We start from the raw sequence: 22,851 nt of genomic DNA, 5'->3' as shown, positions 1-22,851 counted from the left end.
GGAGGGTTGTGTAGGGTGCAGGGAGGGGGGGGGGGTTAGGTCTATGCACCCCGGGAGTTTTAGGGTTAGGCACCACCAAGGGAGGGTTAGGGAAGGACAAGGGTAGTATTAGCCTACTTACCTTCTACTGTCTGGATTTTGGCTTATCAGGCTTCTGGCGTTGGTATTTCACCTGGCGGCTATTCAGTCACCAGGATATCATACCCAACCCCTTCAGATGGTGTGTTGCAGCAGCGGGCATGCATGAACTCTTTGTCATACGTGCGCACGTACACCACGTCAGTCCTGGCAGTGTAAAATTACATGGCTCCTCATTGGTGGCGAAATAATCTGTTGTAAGTATCAGGGGGAGGATCAGCCATCGATAATGAATAAGCCACCTAGGAAAGCTGAAGTTTTATAGTATTTGATTTGCCTCTAGAGAGCTGTGTATCATGTTAGAGGATAACTCTGCAATTGTATTTTTAACCAGCACCCATTCACACCTCACACTAGCAGAGTTATGGGGATCATGCCAGCGAGCCCAGCTGTTCAGAAGGACTGGACCCCAGGGCTGCAATGCTTCACGTCCCAACATTGGCAACAGGGAGGAGGAGGCTTCCAATTCTGTGTCAGTTCTTCTATCACTGACTCGAAAAAAAATTTGACTCTTAGAAACTGATACTCTGCTATATGAAATGTAACTGCTTCCATTTGTCAGCACAGGGAGAGATATGTTTCAGTGCTGGTGGGGGATGCATTCTGCAAATGTTTGTAACGAAATCATCGATTTGTATGTATGCATACATTCTTAAGAAATCAAAAGCATGTGCTTTGTATGGATTCACAAAAACAATGTCACACACGCCCATTCATTTAGAACCAGAGGCACAAACTATATTGCTGAGCTCCAAATCATAATTTGAGGGTCCTGGTGATGCAGTCCATACACCATGGCTGCCGGCTCAGCTCTTGTTTTGGCTTTGTTGCGCTTGTGTACTGCTTGGGTACAAGCAGTGGCAGAACTGCAATCCTTGCATGCAGTACTGTGGCTACAAGTCCCGCTCGTCTCGAGGCTATATAGCTGTTGCAGCCTCTGTAGTGCTGCCACTGCTTTAAAGTTTCAACGCTTTGTCTTACATGCCAAAAATTCGATGCATTTCCTCATTTATTACAGGAATTACTGTGATGTAATTGTGACATCACTGGGATTTCCATGCAGAATAGAACACTGTACCTTGTGAAATGCATGGGAGACCTAAATCAGGCCTCAGTAAGGCATTATAAACCGATCCATTCAATATGTATCTAATAGCATTTGCTCTAATAGTGACTACTACAGTTGTGTCCTTTTTTTACTGTGGCTTCAGTCGTGGCAAATAGCCCCTCTCGGCAAGCCAGGTCCCATGGGAATCGGCCGCGCCAAGAGTTTTTCTTTTAATATAAAATGTGCGTCTTATTTGCATAAATAAAATAACTGGGAGGTGACAGAAGTGCATTGCTTGCATACAATGGCCCTGATTCAGAGCTGCTCGCAAAAAGTGAGCGCTCGTTCTGAATCAGGGCGGCCGCTTTTAAAAAAAAAATGGCCTCCTGGCTGCTCGCTAAGCTGTGGGTGACCACCCACAGCTTTTGCGAGCGGCCAGGTGATGGTCGCGACCATCGGGCTTGCGACGAGACCCTTGTGGTAGGGTCTCGTTCCCGCAAACCCCAGTGAGCTTTCTGCTCTAATAGAGCAGGAAGCTCACTACTGACATCACTGGTGATATCAGTAGGGCCGCCCCCAACCTGCCTTCGGGAACACCTCCGTTTGGCCAGCCACCCCCCCAACCCGCCTACAAAACGGGGCGAGCTGTCGATCAACATCGACAGCCGCCCCGTTTGTAGCGAGCCCCGGAGCGAGTGAATTTCTCACTCGCTCCGGGGCTCGCGCGTGCGTACTGCCCGGCCATCGACCCATAGCGCTTGCAAGCGGGTCTGAATCAAACCCAATTGATCACTGTGTGCGACTGAGTCTTAGGAGGTAATTCAGAGGTGGATTGCACCTTTATGTTAATGTCTGAGCCAATGGGCGCTCTATTGAGTGGCCCACTGACACGAATCTGCCAATGTGCGTACAAAGATGTTCGTATAAAGATCAGCCAACCATCGGCCATTGCAACTGCCTATCCCAGACGCAAAATGTCCAAGGGACCATGGCCGTCAAAGTCAGTGGAATTGCATCTGTTGACATGCCCGCACTGACATGCCCGCAAACCCCCCCCCTTCCCCCCTCGGTAGGTAACCACCCAGAAACGCCCATTGAAGTTGCATTGATCTCTTGATAACCATCAGGACGCAAGTGCAGAAGTAAAAAAAATCACTTTCCCCGCTTCCCACGCAGGATAACCCCGACTCTATGTAACAAGGGCGCAGATGCGAGTGGCCGCAGCTTTCCTTACACAAAGTTCCTTTGCGTTTCAGGGTCGGGAACAAAGCCGTGTATTTCCACATGGCTGGCAGTTCAAATACCGACAGCAGCAGCCCGGCAAGGGTGAAAAACTCAATCGTCAAAAGGTAAGTATCGCTAACCTAATTCTACCCCCTAACCCTCCCTTAGGGGTGCCTAACCCTAACCTCCCCAAGTGCCTAACCCTAAACCCCCCCTAAGTGCCTGAACCTAACCCCCCCATCCCAGCAGCCTAAACCTAAATCTCCCGGGGGGGGTGCCTAAACCTAACCCTCCCGGGGGGGGGGGTGCCTGACCCTAACTCCCCCCGGGAACCCTAATACCTAACCCTCGCCCGCGGCTGTCCGCGTCTGGCTTACCTTTGTTCAGTATGCCGGGTGTCGGTGTTCCGGCGTATGGATAATGACATGCGGGATAAACATAATGAGGTGCAAGTCGTGAGCCGGTGCTTGGAATGGTCTAATCTCCAAGTGCCGCCCCTTCCTAAGCAGTGAGCGGGACCCGGGTCACCTGTTCACTCTGCATCACAAGCAGAGTTGAACACGTGTTCAACCCTTCTAGTCACTGGCTTATTTCAACCTGGCCCTTTAACACTGCACAGTAACCGCGCGCGATCATGTACAATTACCCGGATTATTGCTGCATGTGTAAAAGGTGTATTAGTAAACTTACATCTTAAGACTTTTAAATTTTAAAAAAACATAGCTCAAATAGTTCCAAGTTAAAGAGTTAATAACATACAGTACATATATTGTTTCATTAAATATATACCACATTGCACAACTCATTGTAATGAATCAAGTTCAACTTCAACTTAGGGTACTGTATAGTAGACTGTACAGCAAGTCATTCCTATTAAACATGTCATTTAAATTACTAACATTTCAAATAAATCACTAACATTTCAAATAAAGGCAAATGTTCTCAATGGCTAATGGCTATTTCAAAAATGATTTGAATTTCCACTCTATTTGCTGGTCTGTGGGTTGAAATGGGAAAGTTGCAGTGGTTCTTTAGACACACTCCCTCACGAATCCCTGTTATACAGAGCATGTAAAATTGTTAGATGCTCCCCCAGTGGAAGTCTGCATAACATGGCTGCTGATATTTTGCAACAGTGAAGACTTTGCTTAATATCTCAATGTACTTTGCAATGAGCCTGAAATGAAAGGATGACCACAGACGTGTTCATTTGGCTTCTCAGCCTGTCCCCACTCACTGCATGGGATTGGATTTACATCAGCAGCTCCTCTGCCCCTCGTTTTGTGTCTTCACATGCACTTCCCTGCCTGCCCTGACAGCTGCAAAGGGGAGAAGAGAGAATTTTTAGCAAGTAAGGCAATTTGGAGTGACATGCAAAGGATCCCTCCCCCTACCCAGGCACTGATTAACCAGGAGATGCAATGGTCGCTGTGCAGGAACCCTGAGGATCTGAATTGGGGAACAACACCAAAAAGAGGACCAGTCGAGCTAGGATTGCAAAAGGGGTGAGTGGAAGGCTATAGCCAAATATCCAGATAGCCTGTCTGCACCATGGGTTGTGTTCTGGCACTGAGCTTGGCATTAGTAGCTGCAGGGTCCCCTGATGCTGTCTATAGAGTCCCAGTATATGATATTATATGATCTATGCTTCCTTTATATACTGTACAGTATGTCTTGCAGTGTGATGGTTTCCCATTATTCATCCTATTATTGCCCAGCTGATACAAGGGGAGATACTGAAATACGCTGTATGAATGACGATTTCACTGCAAACCGGGGTTCCATCCTGTAATAATTTTAACCCTTGGGTGACAGGATGGAATAGAGTGGAATAACAAGGGGTGCTTGTGATGTGTGGCCAGACCTGCAAAGGGTTAATGAGGTCTTTCCCTTCTTATCTAGCGTTACTGATTTAATTAGTGCAACCCAGGGTGGTTTGCAGTGCACAGATCTCAATGTGAATTAACTCTTTGTAGCTGGGGCCATCCAGGGAGGCTGAATGCCTATTGGATGCAAAAAGACGTTTATATGCCTTAACCCTTGAAATGCCATTTGCCCACATTGCATTCCGGGTAAATTATTAAAGTATTAGAGGAAGTGATGTGCCATAGGAATTGCTGTAACTAGGCAAAATGGAAGGGGTGGGTTAAACCTATGAACTCCAGGTGGGGAAAAAAACCTATATCTGTCATTTGTTTTATACATTAACCCTCCAAGCACCAATGTTAAGTTTGCTCTAGCCTATTGCTAATATAAACAATTAAATGATAACGCACAGTAGGAGGCAAGTAGTGTAATGTGGGGATGTACTGTATATGTTCACTTTTGTAGTGCACTGGTTGACACACACTATTAACCCTTTAATTGCAGACTTTCTCTATGGCAATTGAAGTTTGCCTTATGGCAACATAACCTATTTCTGTAAGCAAAGCTAATTACTTTGTTACAGTTATATACATATCTGTGAACAGCTCCAGACATGGGTTAGATATTTATATCAGTTTGGATGCACTGGCCCTTTATTCGTTGATGTGGAAAGTGCTAATGTTTGATAGGTCTGCATTAAACTCCTACAGTACTTTTTATTATACATACAAACTGTACACAGTCACCAGAGTGATGAGATGTATGAAAAAGGTAGGTCAGCCGCATTACATTACTTTACTGTGCTGCTGTGTGGGCGCAGTACCGTTAACCCTTTCAGCAATGCTATTGTATATATACTGTAGCACTGGATGCAGCTCAAATTTAGCAAATTCTTTCAACATAGTATTGCACCATATATGTAGTATGAACATTGTATAAGGTTGGAACCAACAGCCAGGCACAAAAAAACTACACAGCTCAAAATCCACTAAAAACAATTATATATATTCTGTGCAGTTGATCTGGAATCAGACGTTAGGTAATAGGAGTGAATGGGGTATATGTTCTGTTTGGTACAGATAATAAGGGATTTGTATAAAGGAAAGAATACCCATTAAGCAATGGTACATCCCATGCACTAGCAGAATAAGCAATGTGTTCAGGCCCAAAAAACCTAAAAGATCTGGGACCTCTCCGTAGTCATTGTATCTGTACGACCTAGTAACCATACTACAATTTGGTAATCTGTAGAAGTAAATAAATTTGACAAAGAAGTTATCTATAAGTTTCTATCAATATTTTAATTAGTGAAAAATAACAATACCTTTTGTAGCAAAAATGTATATGCTAGGTAAAATCTACTTGAACTTGCTTGCTGCCAAGAAAAATGTCTGGGGGACTGAAAAGTGATTATGTAAAGGGGTCAGTTTATTTTGGGTCTAGTCTGATGTGTAGATGATATAAGAACTGTCATCCGATATATCATTCCGACGCGTATTGGAACTATATATCGTATACATCATGTAGCGTGTAAGCCCAATCCGTCGTTCTTTGCCATTGTTCATTGAATCGTCCCATCTGCTGTCCTGCACATCAGATGATTCGATTCCACAGCCGATGCGGTGTTGTTACATGCAGCATGTGATGATACATCGTGCCGTATATCGTCGTCTAGTGTGTACTGCGACGCAATGTATCGTGGGTCGCACAGTCATTTAGGTGTGCCAGCTTTAGACTAGGGACAAACTAGTGATAACATTATGGGCCTCATTCTGTGACGGACACAAAGCACCCACAACTGGGCACGGCAGATTTACCACCGTATGATAATGTGAGTATCTGTACGGATTCACGGATAAAGTCGCACATCCCAGTGTGTTTGCATCCGCAGTTGTCATCATTAGTATTGTCTCTTACCCAAGCCCAATGGTGGGTGCAAAAGATCTGTCAGAAACAAGCGTCCCTTCGCTAAACGTGCGCCTCAGAATAGCACGACATTCCCACAAAATGGATCTCTTATGCACATTCACAAGGTAGCTGCCCAGTTGACACCCAGAAGCGCCCATTTCAAGTATAGGGAGAATTGGGCATGCACGGAACCTCTGCTAATGTGTGTATGCCTGGTGGGACTAGTGCAGTTTGCTAAAAATCGCTAACTGTGTCTGCAGTTGGACTTGCATCCGACTTAAGTTTGGCACACACCATATGACAATGCAGCGAATAATGTAATGATACTGCTGTACACATTGCACAATCCGGCGTACGATGGCGCGATGCATCATTACCTGCTGTAAGTAAATACACTGCATCGTCCCATCTGCCGTGTTACACAGCAGATGAGACGATGCAATGAATGACCATCGGGAACGACGGATCGGACGTACACACTATACGATGTGTACGATATGTCATTCCGATCTGCCTCTGAATGATATATCGTACTATACATTACATACAGTGTGTAGATCGTATGGGGTTGATTTTACTAAAGCTTCTAAAACTTAAGTGTCTGTTTATCATTTTCTACACTGCATTAGAGAAATGATAGCTAGGATCTAATTAGTTGCTATGGCCAACACCACCAGTTTTAATTTTTAGAAGATTTACGCTGCATACACACACAACGATTTTGTCACCAACGATTTTCTGAACGATTTTCTGTCAGATTATCTGTCAGATTTTTTTAAAGTGTAATGAACGATTTTTTTGAACTACAAATGATTTTTGTAACTTCCCTTAATGAAAATCGTTCAGTTGGTCAGCCATAATAAACTACAAACTACAAACGGGAACGCGCACGAACGATAATCGTTTATCGTTATAACTCAGAAACTGAACGATTTTTTCAACGAGTGAACGATAACGACGTGGTTATAGTTAAATCGTTCAAAAAATCGGTACGTGTAAATAATCACCTATGTGTTTAACATGCACATTTACCACGCAACAAATGTGTGTAAAGGCAGTGACTTTTCTTCTGATGGAAGTAAATAGTACCATGTAGCCCTTTACAGAAAATAAGCAGGGGGTAGACAACCTGTGGCACCCCATCTGCTGTGGAGCCACACATCCCAGTATGCATTGCTAGATTTGCTGTTAGGACATGCTAACACTGTAGCCTGTATGTTCCACAGCAACTAGAGTGCCACAGGTTGCCTATCCCTGGTCGAGATTAGAATATGGAAGATAATATAAAACTTGTATCACCATTTAATTTAAGGTAAGTAGCGCTATCTTTTTTCTGAGTACTGGTACTGTTTATCATCGAAAAAAAGCCCTCTGTAAAGGAATATGTAAAGAGAAATCATTGTATTAAATTGTATTTGTCTGTTTTTTAAATTTGTTAACTTTAATTGCACTGCAAAGCCTGGTTTTGTACATTTCTTGTTGCATTTTAGTGCATCTACAGTAAAATGTGTCATCTCAATGGTAGCCACTGTAAACACGGTGATACGCTGTTTAAAAGTGTTTACATGTTTTTGCCACACACGTTTTGCTTCAACTAGATAACAATTTCCTTTTTTTTGTATATCAAAATGTTATGTGGCTTTTGACAGAAACATACTGCACAGTAGTCGATATCGTTACGATATGAACGATAACGATATCGTCCAACGATATATCGTTCATAGCTGTCATTTTTTATTCAGTGAACGACCAACGATGCGCGTTCCCTCATGAACGATAACGATATCTGTGATCGTCCATACATGCAGGCCAATCTGGACGATATCGTCAACTTTGCCTGTTCAGAGATGTGGCAGGATGACTCAGGGCCGTAGCTAGGGTAGTGCAGCCGATGCCATCGCACAGGGCACCACAGGTCAGGGGGCGCTGTTAGGGCCTGTCAAATTACTGTTTATTATAATTCTCACTTGTAATTTCCTCTTATTTCATCCCCAGCATCTCCTGGCCACCCATAGCTCTTCCCTGGCCCTTCCCTATGAGGCCATTCCCCTTTTTTGGGTGTATTATGTCCCTTTGAAAAATGAGGGGGGAGCCAATGCTCTTTCTGGCACAGGGCACCAAAAAAACTAGTTACGGCTCTGGGATGACTCACTGAAAGATATCTTTGAATAATCTATGAATGATATCTTTGAAAGATATCTTTTGATATATGTCTTTCAAGTCGTTGGTGGTACAGATCGTACCGTGTGTATGCACCTTAATTCTGATGTGTAGTACTCAAAGGTAGCAGAGCCTGGCTATTTAGAGAACTGCCCTCAACAACATGTAGGCTTCTGCTGATGCATTGTTGGCTTGTTGGAGTCAATTTGAATCGAGGCAACTTCAATTTTCTTACCTGCAATAATTTATTTTGCCAGTCTGTAAATTGGCACCTGTTGCATAGGCCAACGCAGGGGTTGGCGTTCCAGTTAGTCGGAAACCCTCTCTTTCGCAAATTATGACCAAAATAGCATTAGTATATAAAACGATTTTAGTAGAGTTCAAGCCACAACATGCAGTATAGGTAGGCTTGCCAAATCATCCCTTTAATTCGGGACCAGGGCCGGATTAAGGTCTGTGGGGACCCCTCGGCAACAAACTTGTGGGGGCCCCTTATGCAATGTCCCCAGTAGCAGTGCCCCGTATGCAGTGCCCCCAGTAATGGTCCCCCCTATGCAGTGCCCACTGTAGTAATGCCCCTTATGCAATGCCCCCAGTAGTGGTCCCCCTCTGCAGTGCTTATATAATGCCCCAGTAGTGGCCCCCCTATACAGTGCCCCCGGTAGTGCCCTTTATATAGTGCCTCCAAACCCAGTAGTGGTCTCCCCTATGCAGTGCCCCTTGTATAGTGCCCCCAGTGGTAGTCCCACCCCCAGCAGTAGTGCCCCCCCCTCCCCATACAGTGGGGCCAGTAGTTGACCTTAGTAGTGCCCACATTGACCTTAGTAGTGCCCCCATGAAGCAGCCCCCCTTATGCAGTGCCCCCTGTAGCGGCCCCTCGTATGCAGTGCCCTCTGTAGCGGCCTCCCCTATGCAGTGCCCTTTATACACGAACACAAAAAAAAAAAATCACAACTTACCTGAATCCCCGCTCCTGACGCGACCGCCGCTCCGAGTCCCAGCTCTTCCACAGCACTATGGGAGAGACGTCAGCGTCATGACTTCTCTCCCTTCATCACCCGCTGCGGAGGGAGCCGGAAGGCGGAGCTCATTAATGAGCTCCAGCCGGCTCCCTCCGTTGACGCAGCAGCCAATGAGAGTCTCTGACTCATATCGGTTGCTCTAGCAAACACACAGCTGCCGCCAGCAGCTGTGTGTTTGTCACTGTGTAGTGTGGCCGCGCTCACTACGGTATACACTACACTAGCGGTGGGGACACTAGCGGCGGTTGCAGACTGCACCACTGCTAATGGGGGCATTTCCGTATGTGGGGGCCCAGGGATGACCGCCCCTGTCGCCCCCCTTAATACGGCCCTGTTAGGTTTTGTGGCCGATTAAAAGTAGTTGAAATGGAGACTTGAAGTAATTCACGTGTCCCGATTTAAAAGGATGATATGGCAAGCCTAAAGACGCCCATACTCCAGCGATGGATCGCCACAATCCAGAGATGCCGGGTTGCTGGATCAGCAAAATCCAACATGTTGGATTTCACTGATTTGCCAATCATGATCTAAATAGGATTGTGATTTGCAAATCAGTGAAATTTAACATGGAGAAATTTCCCGATCCTTCGAAGGATCGCGGCACATCGATGGGCGGCATTTCCAATCAGCAGATCAGTGTATCCGATCGCAGGATAGCGCAATCTGTCTGTAGGTGTATGGGGGCCGACTAGGTACACATCAGAACACCGTACAAAAGACTTGATGGTCATTCCAATTTCCCTTCATCCCAAAACACACAATATAGAGCGTACACACTATGCAATCTTCCAATCAATGGCAATTTATATCATGTCTCAGCATTAAACACCATGTAGGTCAGTTGATGTCTTCAGCAGAAAGATTGGCCCAATATATCTTGTGGTCTTCCGGTTACACAATGTACCCCATGCACCAAATTGTTCATGACATCTTCCCATCTAACGTGCAACACATCAGATGTTTCGATGTGATGAATGACCCACGTGAACGCGCGATTGAGCGTACACACTATGCGAAGTGGAATATATCGGCCAATATAATGCCTAATGTGTACCCAGCCTAAAGCTGGCCACACATCTAAAGATTATCTGTCCAACCAGCCAACTAATCTGGTAATGTATGGGAGTAACTGATGATCAGCAATTTGCTCCTAAATGCCAGAAAACAGATGAAAATGGTCGTCAGACAAGTTTGTTAAATGTTTGATCTAAACAATTTGTTCAAACAACAGTTTTTGTCCATTTTCCGGCATTTGGGAGCAAATTGCTGATTGTCATTTGCTTTCATACCTTACCAGATTTTCATTCCAACCAATCAACTAGTTGGCTGGTTGGACAGATAATCTTTAGATGTGTGGCCATCTTAACTTGTTATGTCAACACTATGCACAGCAACTTTGTCACATTCCCCCCTCCCCCTACCTGCACAGCAGCCTTGCTATCCGTCCAACCCTTCCCTGCTCAGCAGCCTTGTCACACATTTTCCCACCCTGCACAGTAGCCTTGTCACATGTATGGCCCCCTCCCTGCACAGCATCCTTGTCACACGTATGGCCTCTCTCTGCACAGCATCCTTGTCACACGTATGGCCTCTCCCTGCACAGCATCCTTGTCACACGTATGGCCCCTCACTGCACAGCATCCTTGTCACACGTATGGCCTCTCCCTGCACAGCAGCCTTGTCACACGTATGGCCTCTCCCTGCACAGCAGCCTTGTCACACGTATGGCCCCCTCCCTGCACCGCAGCCTTGTCACACGTATGGCCCCTCCCTGCACAGCATCCTTGTATGGCCCCCTCCCTGCACAGCATCCTTGTCACACATATGGCCCCTCCCTGCACAGCATCCTTGTCACACATATGGCCCCTCCCTACACAGCATCCTTGTCACACATATGGCCCCTCCCTGCACAGCATCCTTGTATGGCCCCCTCCCTGCACAGCATCCTTGTCACACATATGGCCTCTCCCTGCACAGCATCCTTGTCACACGTATGGCCTCTCCCTGCACAGCATCCTTGTCACACGTATGGCCCCCTCCCTGCACAGCAGCCTTGTCACACGTATGGCCCCTCCCTGCACAACAGCCTTGTCACACGTATGGCCCCCTCCCTGCACAGCAGCCTTGTCACACGTATGGCCCCCTCCCTGCACAGCAGCCTTGTCACACGTATGGCCCCCTCCCTGCACAGCAGCCTTGTCACACGTATGGCCTCCTCCCTGCACAGCAGCCTTGTCACACGTATGGCCCCTCCCTGTACAGCATCCTTGTCACACGTTCCTCCACCCCTGCACAGCAGCCTTGTCACACGTTCCTCCACCCCTGCACAGCAGCCTTGTCACACGTTCCTCCACCCCTGCACAGCAGCCTTGTCACACGTTCCTCCACCCCTGCACAGCAGCATTGTCACACGTTTACTCCCCCACACACCCCTGGTCACGCCTAACCCTCCTTCCCCCTTCTGCACAGCAGGTCTGTCACACATGGATCACTTTACTTTTTCTTTGATTCAAAACTATGACTCTGTCCTGGAAAAATCAGCGAGTCTGGAGCTACTCTAATACCTCTTTTACAACAAAGTCCCAGCTCAGACTCTGGACAGACCCCTTTAACACCACAGCACTGACCCGGCTCTTCCGGCGCAGGTAAGCAGCGCTTCTTCCCCTCCCTCTCCTTCCGCGACCCTCTTACCTCACTCCGCAGTAGTCCAGAAGCAGGGAGGGCCGGAGGGGTGCGCTGCTCCGTGCAGGTCGGTCCGGCTTGGAGATGATGTCATCTACGAGCGCCACTGAAGCCGGCCAATCGGGCGGCATGCGGCACGTTCCAGGTCAACGTGATCCGGATCGCACGGTTTACACTGCAGAGTGACACAGGAATGACCCGTGCCCAACCCTGCAAGCTACCTGAGTTGGATCCCCGGGTCACTGGACCCGGGTGGATCCATTTACACTGACAAAAATCCCAGGTTGTTGCGCGTTCATATGTGCATCAATCCGGGATATTTATGTCAGTGTGAAAGGGGTATAAGTGTGGCATATAGCTTCACGTACTCGCGAGGGCGAGCTAATTGAATCAACTCCAAAACCAGCTTGGCTTTGCCTTTAAAATGATTGCCGCTTTAAGAAGATAGGAAGACTCGCAAGAATTCCCGCAGTGGCTGCATCTTGCAACCTATTACAAGAGCCCCTATAAATAGACCAGGGCCGAAACTAGGATTTTTGTCACCAGGGGCAAGACAGTAATTTGGCGCCCCCCCTGGTAATTGCCCATATAGTAATGCCCCTGTAGTAGTGCCCATATGATAATGCCCCCATAGCAATGCTCCTGTAGTAGTGCCCATATAGTAATGCCCATATTGTAATGCCCCCATAGTAATGCTCATATGTTAATACCCCCATAGTAATGCCTCTATAGTAGCCACCATACAGTAATGCCCCTGTAGTGGCCATGCTCCCATATTAATGCCCTTGTGGTAATGCCTCTGTAGTGCCCATGCTCTCATAGTAATGCCCCTGTAGTGCCCATGCCCCCATAGTAATATCCCTGTATTGCCCATACAGTAATGCCCCCACAGTAATGCCTCTGTGGTAATGCCTCTGTAGTGCCCATGCCCCTGTAGTGCTCATGCCCCATTAGTAATGCCCCTTATTGCCCATGCCCCCATAGTAATGCCCCTGTGGTAATGCCCATGCCCCCATAATAATGCCCCTGTAGTGCAGCTTATTAAAAAAAAATACTTACCTTGAACCCTGCTACTGCATCCAGCGTCGCGTCCGGTCTGCCGGCTGCTCCTCGGAACTATGGGGGAGACGTCATGACGTCTCTCCCATAGTGCCCGTGGGGAGAGCCGGAAGCTGCAGTTCGGGAGAGAACTCCAGCCGCCGGCTCCGGCTACACCGCGTCGCTGCAGATAAGGAGCCGGGCGCCTGCTGGTAATAAATATTACCAGCGGACATCCGGCTTGGAGCCTCTCTGCAGCGCCGGGCTGGAGGTCACTGGCATCGGGTGCATCGGCGCACCCGGTGCACGTGCACCTCCACCCCCCCCCCCTAGTTGCGGCCCTGAATAGACAATATTTTCACATTTACTTTCCCATACACAACATATAAAGAAAGACAAATTGATGTTAGTGTTCCTTTAATTATTTCTTTGCTGTGATTTATACTCAGGGTTTTTCTATCAGCATCTGTCATTTATCTGTCATTTATGTTGGGAGTCTATTGTACTGTATGTACTACCTTTTACACAAAAGAGATTACTTTGTAACCTTGGCCCTATTCAACCTGATAACAGAACAACCATTAATGGATTAATACCAACAATAATCTTTTTTTATTTTTGTAGTTGTTGTTTCCAAAAAATATAAACAAGATCATTTGTGACTCTTCACCCACATCCAAGGTGAAGGTAGCTGGTCAGTGTAGGTAAGGCAGTGTGAAGATTGTAAATATGCAGTAACCCGAAGCAACCAGTAGGTGAGTGGATAGATCGAGTGCAGTGGTGGCCAGTATGTGCAGCCTTCCAAGCCTTCACTTGTGGCCTCCAGCTGATTCCTGCTTCATTGACACTGCGGCCCGCGAGTGGTACATTACCAGAAAAACTGGACTGTCCCGCTGAATGTGGGACAGTTGGAGGTATGTTGTTACTGAGATTAAAGACTTGATTCAGAGATATACGTGCTGCATATGCTTGTAAGTTCAATGCTGGAGTGACAGCTGTGATAATATGCAAATCCGCATCCGAAGTAGGCAGCCAGTTGGGAGACTTGCCCACTTTTCCGGCTGGTCGGGTGCACCACCTGATTTTTGGCAGCCTCCCAGTCCCGGGAGAGTAAGCAAGTCTGCCTCTGAATTAGGCCCTGAGGATGATTAGGTTTCCTGTTCGAAGGTTAGAGAGCTGCGCATGGGGCTCCTGAAGTCTATGAGGTTGCTTATTTATCTAAGCACAAGTTAAGGGGCCTATCCATTACCCGACTTACCAGGAGGTTTTGGTCGCATTGTTCACAAAGTCGGGTAATGGATAGCCGGCAAGGACCAGCGATGCGCGTGCACGCTGGGTCCTTGCCGTGTCCGACTATTTACTGAACATGCCAATCAACCTGGCGACGCTCGTAAGGTTCGGCATGTTCAGAGATAGGAGGTTGGGCTCCTTTACTCGGCGACCTGAAGGTCTGAACTCTAGATGTTCAGTCTTTCAGGTCGCCTAGTGGATAGGCCCCTTTACAGAGTGAAGATACATTTCTAGTTGCTAACCCAGTGATTCCCAAACTTTTTTGAATCACGGCACCCTAGAGTGTCAGCGATGTTTTTACGGCACGCCTAAGCCAAAACTTGAGAAATTCAGAAAAATATGCAGTGAAGTAAATTGTGCTGACCTGTCATCCTTAGGTTTGGTTATATAGTGGTGGATCGGTTTGTACTTCTTTTTGTGCACATATTTAAATTACATTGACCATAAAGAATTTGATTTGGTACTGGACCACCAACCTGAGGCACCCCTGCAACTGTCCCGAGGCACCCCAGGGTGTCGCGGCGCACAGTGTGGGAACCACTGTGCTAACCTATTGCATGTTATATGGTAGTAAATTACTACCTGTCTTTCTAAAAGGCTGGAAAATAACTGCACACGAATCAAGGAATATATACCAAATAAATGGCAAAGTCTAGATAAAGGAATCAGGTGCCAATCTACATCTCAAGCTTCATGATGAGGTTGTTATTTACAAGACGTGAGTTATGTTGCGTTTAAATCAATTCATGGCTCATGTCACGCAGCTGCTGTGTCCATCTACTTGTGCTGAAGCCTTGTTTACTTTGGGATTCAAATATAGCCTCTGCGCCATGCTCTTCCCTAAATAAGGCAAGGCGAGTGGCTGTTTAATATTTGCGGGGTGTGAGGTTACTACGCCGAGGAAGGGAGGGTGTTCTACTCCCGGCACATCCTTTCTTCTGTATGATGTTGTCTTACTCTGACAGATGCAGTTGCGAGGAATATTTCTGTGTCAGCTGGAAGTGTGTAGAGTTTAAATGCATGGTCAAATATTAATATTGAGCCCTTACTATGCCAGGTATGCTGGCCAATTATGTAATGTAATATTCAGTAGCCAACATGTATTACTACTGACTGGTGTTCATTGCAAATATATTTCAACCTTGGGGCTAATTTTTTATTTCTTTCTCTGGATGATATCCTTGACTTGGCAGTGAATGTAAAGGAGTCATCTTTGGATGCTTCTATTTGTCAGATTTTACCCATGTATCAGCACATGGTGTTCTTTACCCGCAGTTAACAAACAACAGGGACAGCGCAAGATGTTTCTGTTCACTAAGACAATGAAATAACGTTTATCTTGTAAAAATAGCTAGATTTAAAATTGGCATTTTCTTTTTTAAGACCTTTCTCGCCATATCATGACCAAAGTCATTTCAGCTGTGTATGCAGCAAAATGCGTTGATTGTCATATCAAGGCGCACCGTAATGGTTTTTACAAGCGCATTTCACTCATTGCTTCTGCTCTCGGAAACTGTTCCACAAAGTAAGAGCGTATCTCGAGGTGGAAGAAAGTAGTTTGAGATTCACTGTTCTGTAGTATAAATGCCACAAGTCAAACATCCATATGCTTTTTGTGCCACCCTTATCAAATAAATAAACTTATACATTTTTTTTTTCCCTCAAATATACGGCTTGGTTTAGACAAGTGGCTTACATTGGCCCTCATTCAGACCCACTCGCGAGCGGCTGTCCGCTCGCAAGTGGGTCGATGGTCTGCACTGCGCATGCGCCCCACGGAGGGAGCTCCGTCGTGCGCATGCGCGAGACGCGACGAGCGAAGGACTTTCCTACGCTCGTAGTGTCTCATCAAAGGGGGCGTGCTGTCGATGTTGACTGACAGCACGCCCCCTTTGGTGGGCGTGCCGGGGGCGTGCCTGCCAGACGGAGACGTTCCCAAGGGAACGCCTACCGTCTGAAGCCGGCCCCACTGACATCACTAGTGATGTCAGTGGGAGTGATTTTGGCTCTGATAGAGCCAAAATCACTCCTGGCCTTGCGGTTGAGAAACTCAACCGCAGGCTTCTGCTTGCAGTTTCGATGGTCGCGATGGTCAAGACCATCGCGACCATCATCCTGCACGCTCGTATATGCTGTGGGTGGTGACCCACAGCTATACGAGCGTTCAGGAGGACGCTCCATATTAATGGAGGTGGGCCCTGATTCAGAGCGAGCGCTCTGGTCAGAGCGTCCGGCTCTGAATCAGGGCCATTGTTCACAAAAGTGTGTGGATATCTGTACTGTATCTATTACAGGTTTTGTTCGTGAATGGTTATATTATTATATTACAGAGTATGTTCTTTTTATATAGTGCAATATGAAGGTGCAAAACAGGTACCATTAACACTATAGGTTGAGAGAGACACAATCTCCATCTGCTCTAAACTGGTGTAAAATTCTTATGGGCTGTATTAAATTATTGGCACTGGCAGCTGTTGCCCCTTCACGCCCGACGGAGCTATTCAATTGTTGCTCCTGTCGGACTCGAACAGCAACCGGCGCCGGCACTTCAACTCGCACCCATCGAGGGTGGCAAGCTGAAATGCCCGAAAAGTGACCCGTTTGGGCGCCCAAACAGCACTTTTCACGATAGCGCCCAACACTTTGGTCAGGTTTAGCCAGTTTACGCTGCTAAACCTGATCTCCTTGGGTACGATAATCGAAATCAATTGTATATCGCCCTGTGATTTCCCGTCACTTTAGATGGGAGATCGGGCATGATAAAACAATTGAATCCAGCCCTAGAGTGCAAATAGGGATGCAGCGGTCTTAAATTGTGCTTTCTTCAACTTCTACTGTGGGCATTGTGTAAAAGGGTCACTACTGTGGGCATTGTGTAAAAGGGGCACTACTGTGTGTCGTAACATAAATAAGAGACACTACTTTATGGTGTAATGTGAATCAGGCCCTATGTGCGGTGTAATGTGAATAAGATTGTGCACTGTGACTCCTAGGGCCGTAGCCCACTTTGTAAACAAGTACTGTGACTCTGCTGACCGTACCCCACTGGGTGGGTGCACTACTTTTCATTTCTGCCACTGCTGTGTGGCAATGTGTCATAGATGTTCTTTAAATTGTGGTGTCTGTGTCGCTGTGCCGCTGCTTTGTCGCTTAGTAACCAGTCAGCTCACTGCAACCTTTTACCAATAATGTTGAAGACAATATTATAAGCTGTGATGTGGTCTAAATTGACTATAAATGACTGGAAATTAATGTTATTGAGGTTAATAATACTCTAAGAAGAAAAAAAGGACCAATTTATGTGATTTGAGCTTTTTTTGTTAATTTTTGTAAAAAAAATCCAAATCCAAAGCCAGTCACCGCAGTTTGGCAAATCCAAAGCCTGACGACAAATTAGAACCAAATCCAAATCTGGCAAAACTGTTCCGGCGCATATCCCGTGTATGTGTGTGTGTTTGTATATAACAGACAAAATACCCTTATATTGCTCTAATTTTTCAACAATAGTTAAAGAGATTTAGATAAATATAAACTCAGAATTACGTGGCTGCACCTTTCTCTATATATCTCTGTTAGACAGATATACAATAGATAAAACACCACAAAATAAGAGAAGGTGCGCTCACTGAAACAGATAAGTTGTATGTATTATAAAACAGTCGATAATAACAATAAAAAGTTCCCGTTTTAGATATAGTGTGGACAAGAAATGGCGATCGTAGTGCTCCAATGGTCAGTTCTTAGACACAAAGAAAGATAGTAGGTATCCTCTCCTTTTCCCAGATGTTTTGGAGTTAAAAATTCTGTCGATCTTTAAATGTGATGAATACTCCGTTACTTGCCACAGCTCAGTGGCAGAACTAGTGAGTGGTGGCCCCAGGTGCAACAATATGCTTTGGGGCCCCCAAAGGCACACGGTCAAAAATGGGTGTGGTTATGTGGGGAAGGGGCATGGCTCCCAGTACTTAGGGTATCATTAGGGCCATACATTATAATGCTGAGTGCGTCGCAGTGAGCGCCATATAATGCAGAGATGCCATATAATGTAGAGAGCGTCGCAGAGAGCTCCATATAATGTAGAGAGCGTTGCGGTGTGCACCATGTAATGCAGAGGCACCGTATAATGCACAGGCACCATATAAGGCAGAGAGCGTCGCAGTGAGCACCATATAATGCAGAGACCATCAGTGACCCACATATAAGTTATAAAACAGATAATATGAATACCCCCATCACACACACACACACACACACACACACACACACACACACACACACACACACACACACACACACACACACACACACACACACACACACACACACACACACACACACAATGAATACATACACACACTACATTAATACACCCCCCCACTGCAGACAGTATTAAAACACACTCCAACCCCCCCCCCATGCAGAGAAAACAAATACACCCCTCCCCATTGCCTACATATACCTCCCCCCTAAATGACACTAGCACTTACCTGTCTAGGAAGAGGATCTGTGAGGTCCCTGCTGGTCTCCAAGGCACAGGAAAGAAGAGGAGAGATTGTGACACAGAGCTAGACTGGAGAAGAAGGGGCAGAGACTCTGTTTATTCTACAGTCATCCCAATTTCCCTGCCTGCGACCCCGCCCTCTAATCCAGAGATTCGGGGGATGGGGCTGGGTCTTCTGTAGGCACCTTCATTGTCGCGGGCCCCGGTGCAATGTACCGGCTGAGCCTGCACCGCTGATAGTTCCGTGGCCCCTGCCACAGCCACCAAGCCGCAGGATGCCCCCTAGGCATTTATCTAGAATGCCTATGCCTAGGGCCGGCTCTGCTGACAGTAAAGCTCCATTTATTTCTATTTAACCTAAAAAGCTGCATGTGGATCTATATTATGCACCTAGACACTGAACCACTGAGCCCTTTACTGCACTAATTACCCCAGTGTTGTCACAATATTTATATATACAATACAGTGCAAAAGTTTTAGGCTGGGTACACACCTAAACGACCGGCAATCGTGCCGATGTTCAGGGCAATTTGTCTTCACCCTGGACATCGCATGATTGCCGGTACACACTTGAAAGATGTTTTGAAAGACAGAACAATCACTGTTCCGTCCTTCATTAACTTATACAGGCTCACATGCGATATTGTGTGATTGACTGTGCAGCACAGCAGTGGCAAATGCAGGATTTCTAGAGGGGGGTTTCCAAATGCTTGATTTTTCAGTGAGTGTGGTCTGTCCATGAAGTGGGTATGATTAGCACTTATCCAGCTTTAATATGCATCATACAAAGTATATTGTGTTGCATAATTCCAGCATATACAGGACCAGCAATCACAGTAAGCCATTAGATACAGCAGTAGGTTCATCCTGTCTGAGCAGAATGTTTTTTTCAGATGTGGGCACCATTCCAGAGTATGAAGCAAGTCCGGGAGTCTGGGGTAGCAGCAGAAGAACCTAGCATTGCCCTGGACATATATGGACATATTGGTCTCCTTATGCACTGGATAGTGTATTATTATACAGTATTAATAATTAACCCTATGGATGGTCTATAGCAGTGCACCCCTAACAGTGCATGTTTTCCACATCTCCTAGTTGGTGCACAGGTATATTTATTACTGGCTGACACATGTCAAAAGATCCACAGGTAGTGCTAATCATCTCATTTGTGATACTGTGAAGAACATGCAGTACTAGTAACATTGTATTATATTACTATTACTATTGTGGTCATGGTGTGTGCTGGGGAGGGGGGTTTCCAGGCAGACGGTAACCCCCCCTGCGTTTGCCTATGCACAGATACGCGCAAATTGGGCATACACACTGCACGATATGCCCAATTTGTCGTTCCGTTTTGGCTAAATCGGGCAAATCGGGCCGATATCGTACATGTGTGTATGCACCCTTAGGCAGGTGTGGGAAAAAATGCTGCAAAGTAAGAATGCTTTCAAAATTAGAAGTGTTAATAGTTTATTTTTATCAATTAACAAAATGCAAAGTGAATGAACAGAGGAGAAATCTAAATCAAATCAATATTTGGGGTGACCACCCTTTGCCTTCAAAACAGCATCAATTCTTCTAGATACGCTTGCACAAAGTCAGGGATTCTGTAGGACTATAGTCAGGTGTATGATTAACCAATCATAGCAAACAGGTGATAATCATCAGGGCTGCCACCAGAAATTGCGGGGCCCAGTACTGACAAAATAGGTCGGCCCCCCAGTGGTAGACAGAGCTGTGGATGTGGGTGGAGCTACCTTGGGAGTAGGACATCAACCAGTTTAAAAATTCTCAAAGCTTAGTCTGTGGGGGCAATTGGACTAGGGGGGGGGCAAGTGCAGGAAAGGCTGGCTGGACTGGACGAGGGGCAGGGTAGGCATGCTGGATTAGGGGGCTCAGGGAAGGCTGGCTGGACTGGGGCAAGGAAGACAGGCTGGCTGGACTAGGGAGGGGGGGGGGTCACAGAAAGGCTGCCTAGACTTGGCAGCGCAGGGAAGACAGACTGGCTGGACTACGGGATGCTGAGAAGGCTTGCTGGGCTAGATGGATGCAGAGAAGGCTGACTTGACTAGGGGGACGCAGAGAAAGCTCGCTGGACTAGGGGAGGGACAGGGCAGGCTGGCTGGACTAGGGGGCTCAGGGAAGGCTGGCTGGACTGGGGGGACGCAGGGAAGGCTGGCTGTACAAGGGGAGGGGCAGGGAAGGCAGACTGGCCTTCACTAGAAAGCTGGCTGGACTGGGGGGGGGGGGCGCAGACAGGGGAAGGCAGGCAGGCTGACTGGGTTAGGGGAGCGCATGAAATACTGGCTGGACAATAACAGGGGCAGATTACCTCACGTCTCCGGACACATGCTCCGACGCCAGCGGCATTTCCTGATGAAGAGGAGGCCCGGGTGGCAGCAGGGACAAATACACGCCGGCAGGCACAGGCAGGGAGAATAACCATCAACGCGGCAGCGGTATTTGAAATAAGGCAATCAGGAGTGGTACGGAGCCGGCCGCGAGCCAATCACAGCTCGCTTAACGGCAGCCAATCAGGAGCGGCCGCTCCTGTTTGGCTTCCATTCCGCGAGCTGTGATTGGCTCCTGGCCATCTCCATATGTCAAATGCAGCTGTCGATGCCCCTTTTCCCTGCCGCCCGTGTATTATACCTCAATGCCTTCCGGGCCCCCTCTCTCTCCGGGCCCGGGACTGGAGTCCCGACAGTCCCCCCTCTGATGACGGCCCTGATAATCATCATTTACATATGTAGGTTGAAACACTAGTCATTAACTAAAACAGAAATAGCTGTGTAGGAGGCTTAAAACTGAATGAGGAACAGCCAAACTCTTCTGCAAAAGTGAGGTTGTGGAAGACCGTTTCATGTCACAGGGTCATACACATGGCAAGACAGAGCACAGCAACAAGACACAAGGTAGTTATACTGCGTCAGAAAGGTCTCTCCCAGGCAAAGATTTAAAAGCAGACTGGGTGTCACAACCCTAGCCAGAGGCCCCAGTATCAGTCTCCGCCACTTTCATGTTAGTAGGATGTTCTGGCATGCCGGGGGATCTCAGCGTCCTCTCTCATCTGCGGCCATATCGGGTTCTGATGTCCTGACTCGCTGGCGGACGGACACTAGCAGGTGCGGGTGCAGGACAGAGCGCTGCTCACAGTCTTTCCAGTGACAGCAACCTGCTTCTCTCTACAGGCAACCGTGTCACTGTGTCCCTGGCATCCCAGATCAATTTTCTCCCACCGGCTCCACTTGCTGGGCGCAGCCATGTTGCTTCTAATCAGGTGACTTTCTTGCAGCCAACAGAATCCCTATTTGCTGTCACCTGACTTCAGCACCCATACCCGGGGAAGCCAGTGGTATTTATGGCAGTTTACAGCACTGAGCCAGTTGCCAGTGCAATGTTGTCTTCAGCCTAGCTGTGAGATACAATTTGAGCTCCTGCAGTATCCTCTGTTATTCTCAGTGCATATTCCCATCTGGTTGCACTGCTTGCTCCAGTTGCTAAGTCCGGTTCCATTCTGGTGAATCCTGTCTGGTTCCATTCATGTGAATCCTGTCCGATCCAATCCAGGTCCTTCCTGAGTTTTCCTCATTTGTGTCAGTCAGTTGACAGTACAGGGAAATCCATCAGGGAACGGTGACCTACACATCTGGCGCAGCTAGGCCCAAATCCCCTTGCGAGGGTCACTGGTGAAAACCACCGGCGTGTTAGACTCTGCACCTCTGACTTGGGTTCCAGCCAACTTCTATGATACTGGGCAGTCTCCACCCAGTCAGAATAAATTCCATGAGTCGTAATTGTATCAAACCATCCAGTTTCTTTATTTACGCAAGACTCTTCCTGTGGCATTAGCATAATTTCACATCTGCACTGTGTACAAAGACACAGCAGCAATGCAGTCAGAGTGTCACCATTCACAGTGTCGGTAGCAGAAGGTCGACATTGATGTTGACATCCTTAATGTTAACACCTGC

The 22,851-nt window shown here is 47.0% G+C and overlaps 1 protein-coding gene across 6 annotated transcripts in view; it reads left to right on the top strand.

Moving 5' to 3' along the window:
* The first annotated feature begins 3,477 nt into the window (after positions 1 to 3,477).
* The window catches only part of SLC8A3 (solute carrier family 8 member A3), a 410,207-nt gene continuing 390,833 nt past the window's right edge, over positions 3,478 to 22,851 (top strand). For 2 of the 6 annotated variants that reach the window (XM_088471215.1, XM_088471212.1), the window contains exon 1: positions 3,478 to 3,915. Coding sequence is in view for 1 of the 6 variants with exons in the window: in XM_088471218.1 (XP_088327344.1) it covers positions 3,704 to 3,915 (212 nt within the window). In the remaining 5 variants the exon portion in view is untranslated. The remainder of the gene's footprint in view (positions 3,916 to 22,851) is intronic. The other 4 variants (XM_088471216.1, XM_088471214.1, XM_088471218.1 and 1 more) reach the window with 3 other exon arrangements.

The sequence above is a fragment of the Taudactylus pleione genome, unplaced genomic scaffold (assembly GCF_031769625.1).
Source record: "Taudactylus pleione unplaced genomic scaffold, aTauple2 ptg000113l, whole genome shotgun sequence".
NCBI classification, from domain to species: domain Eukaryota; kingdom Metazoa; phylum Chordata; class Amphibia; order Anura; family Myobatrachidae; genus Taudactylus; species Taudactylus pleione.
This window is presented reverse-complemented; position numbering and strand designations above follow the sequence as displayed.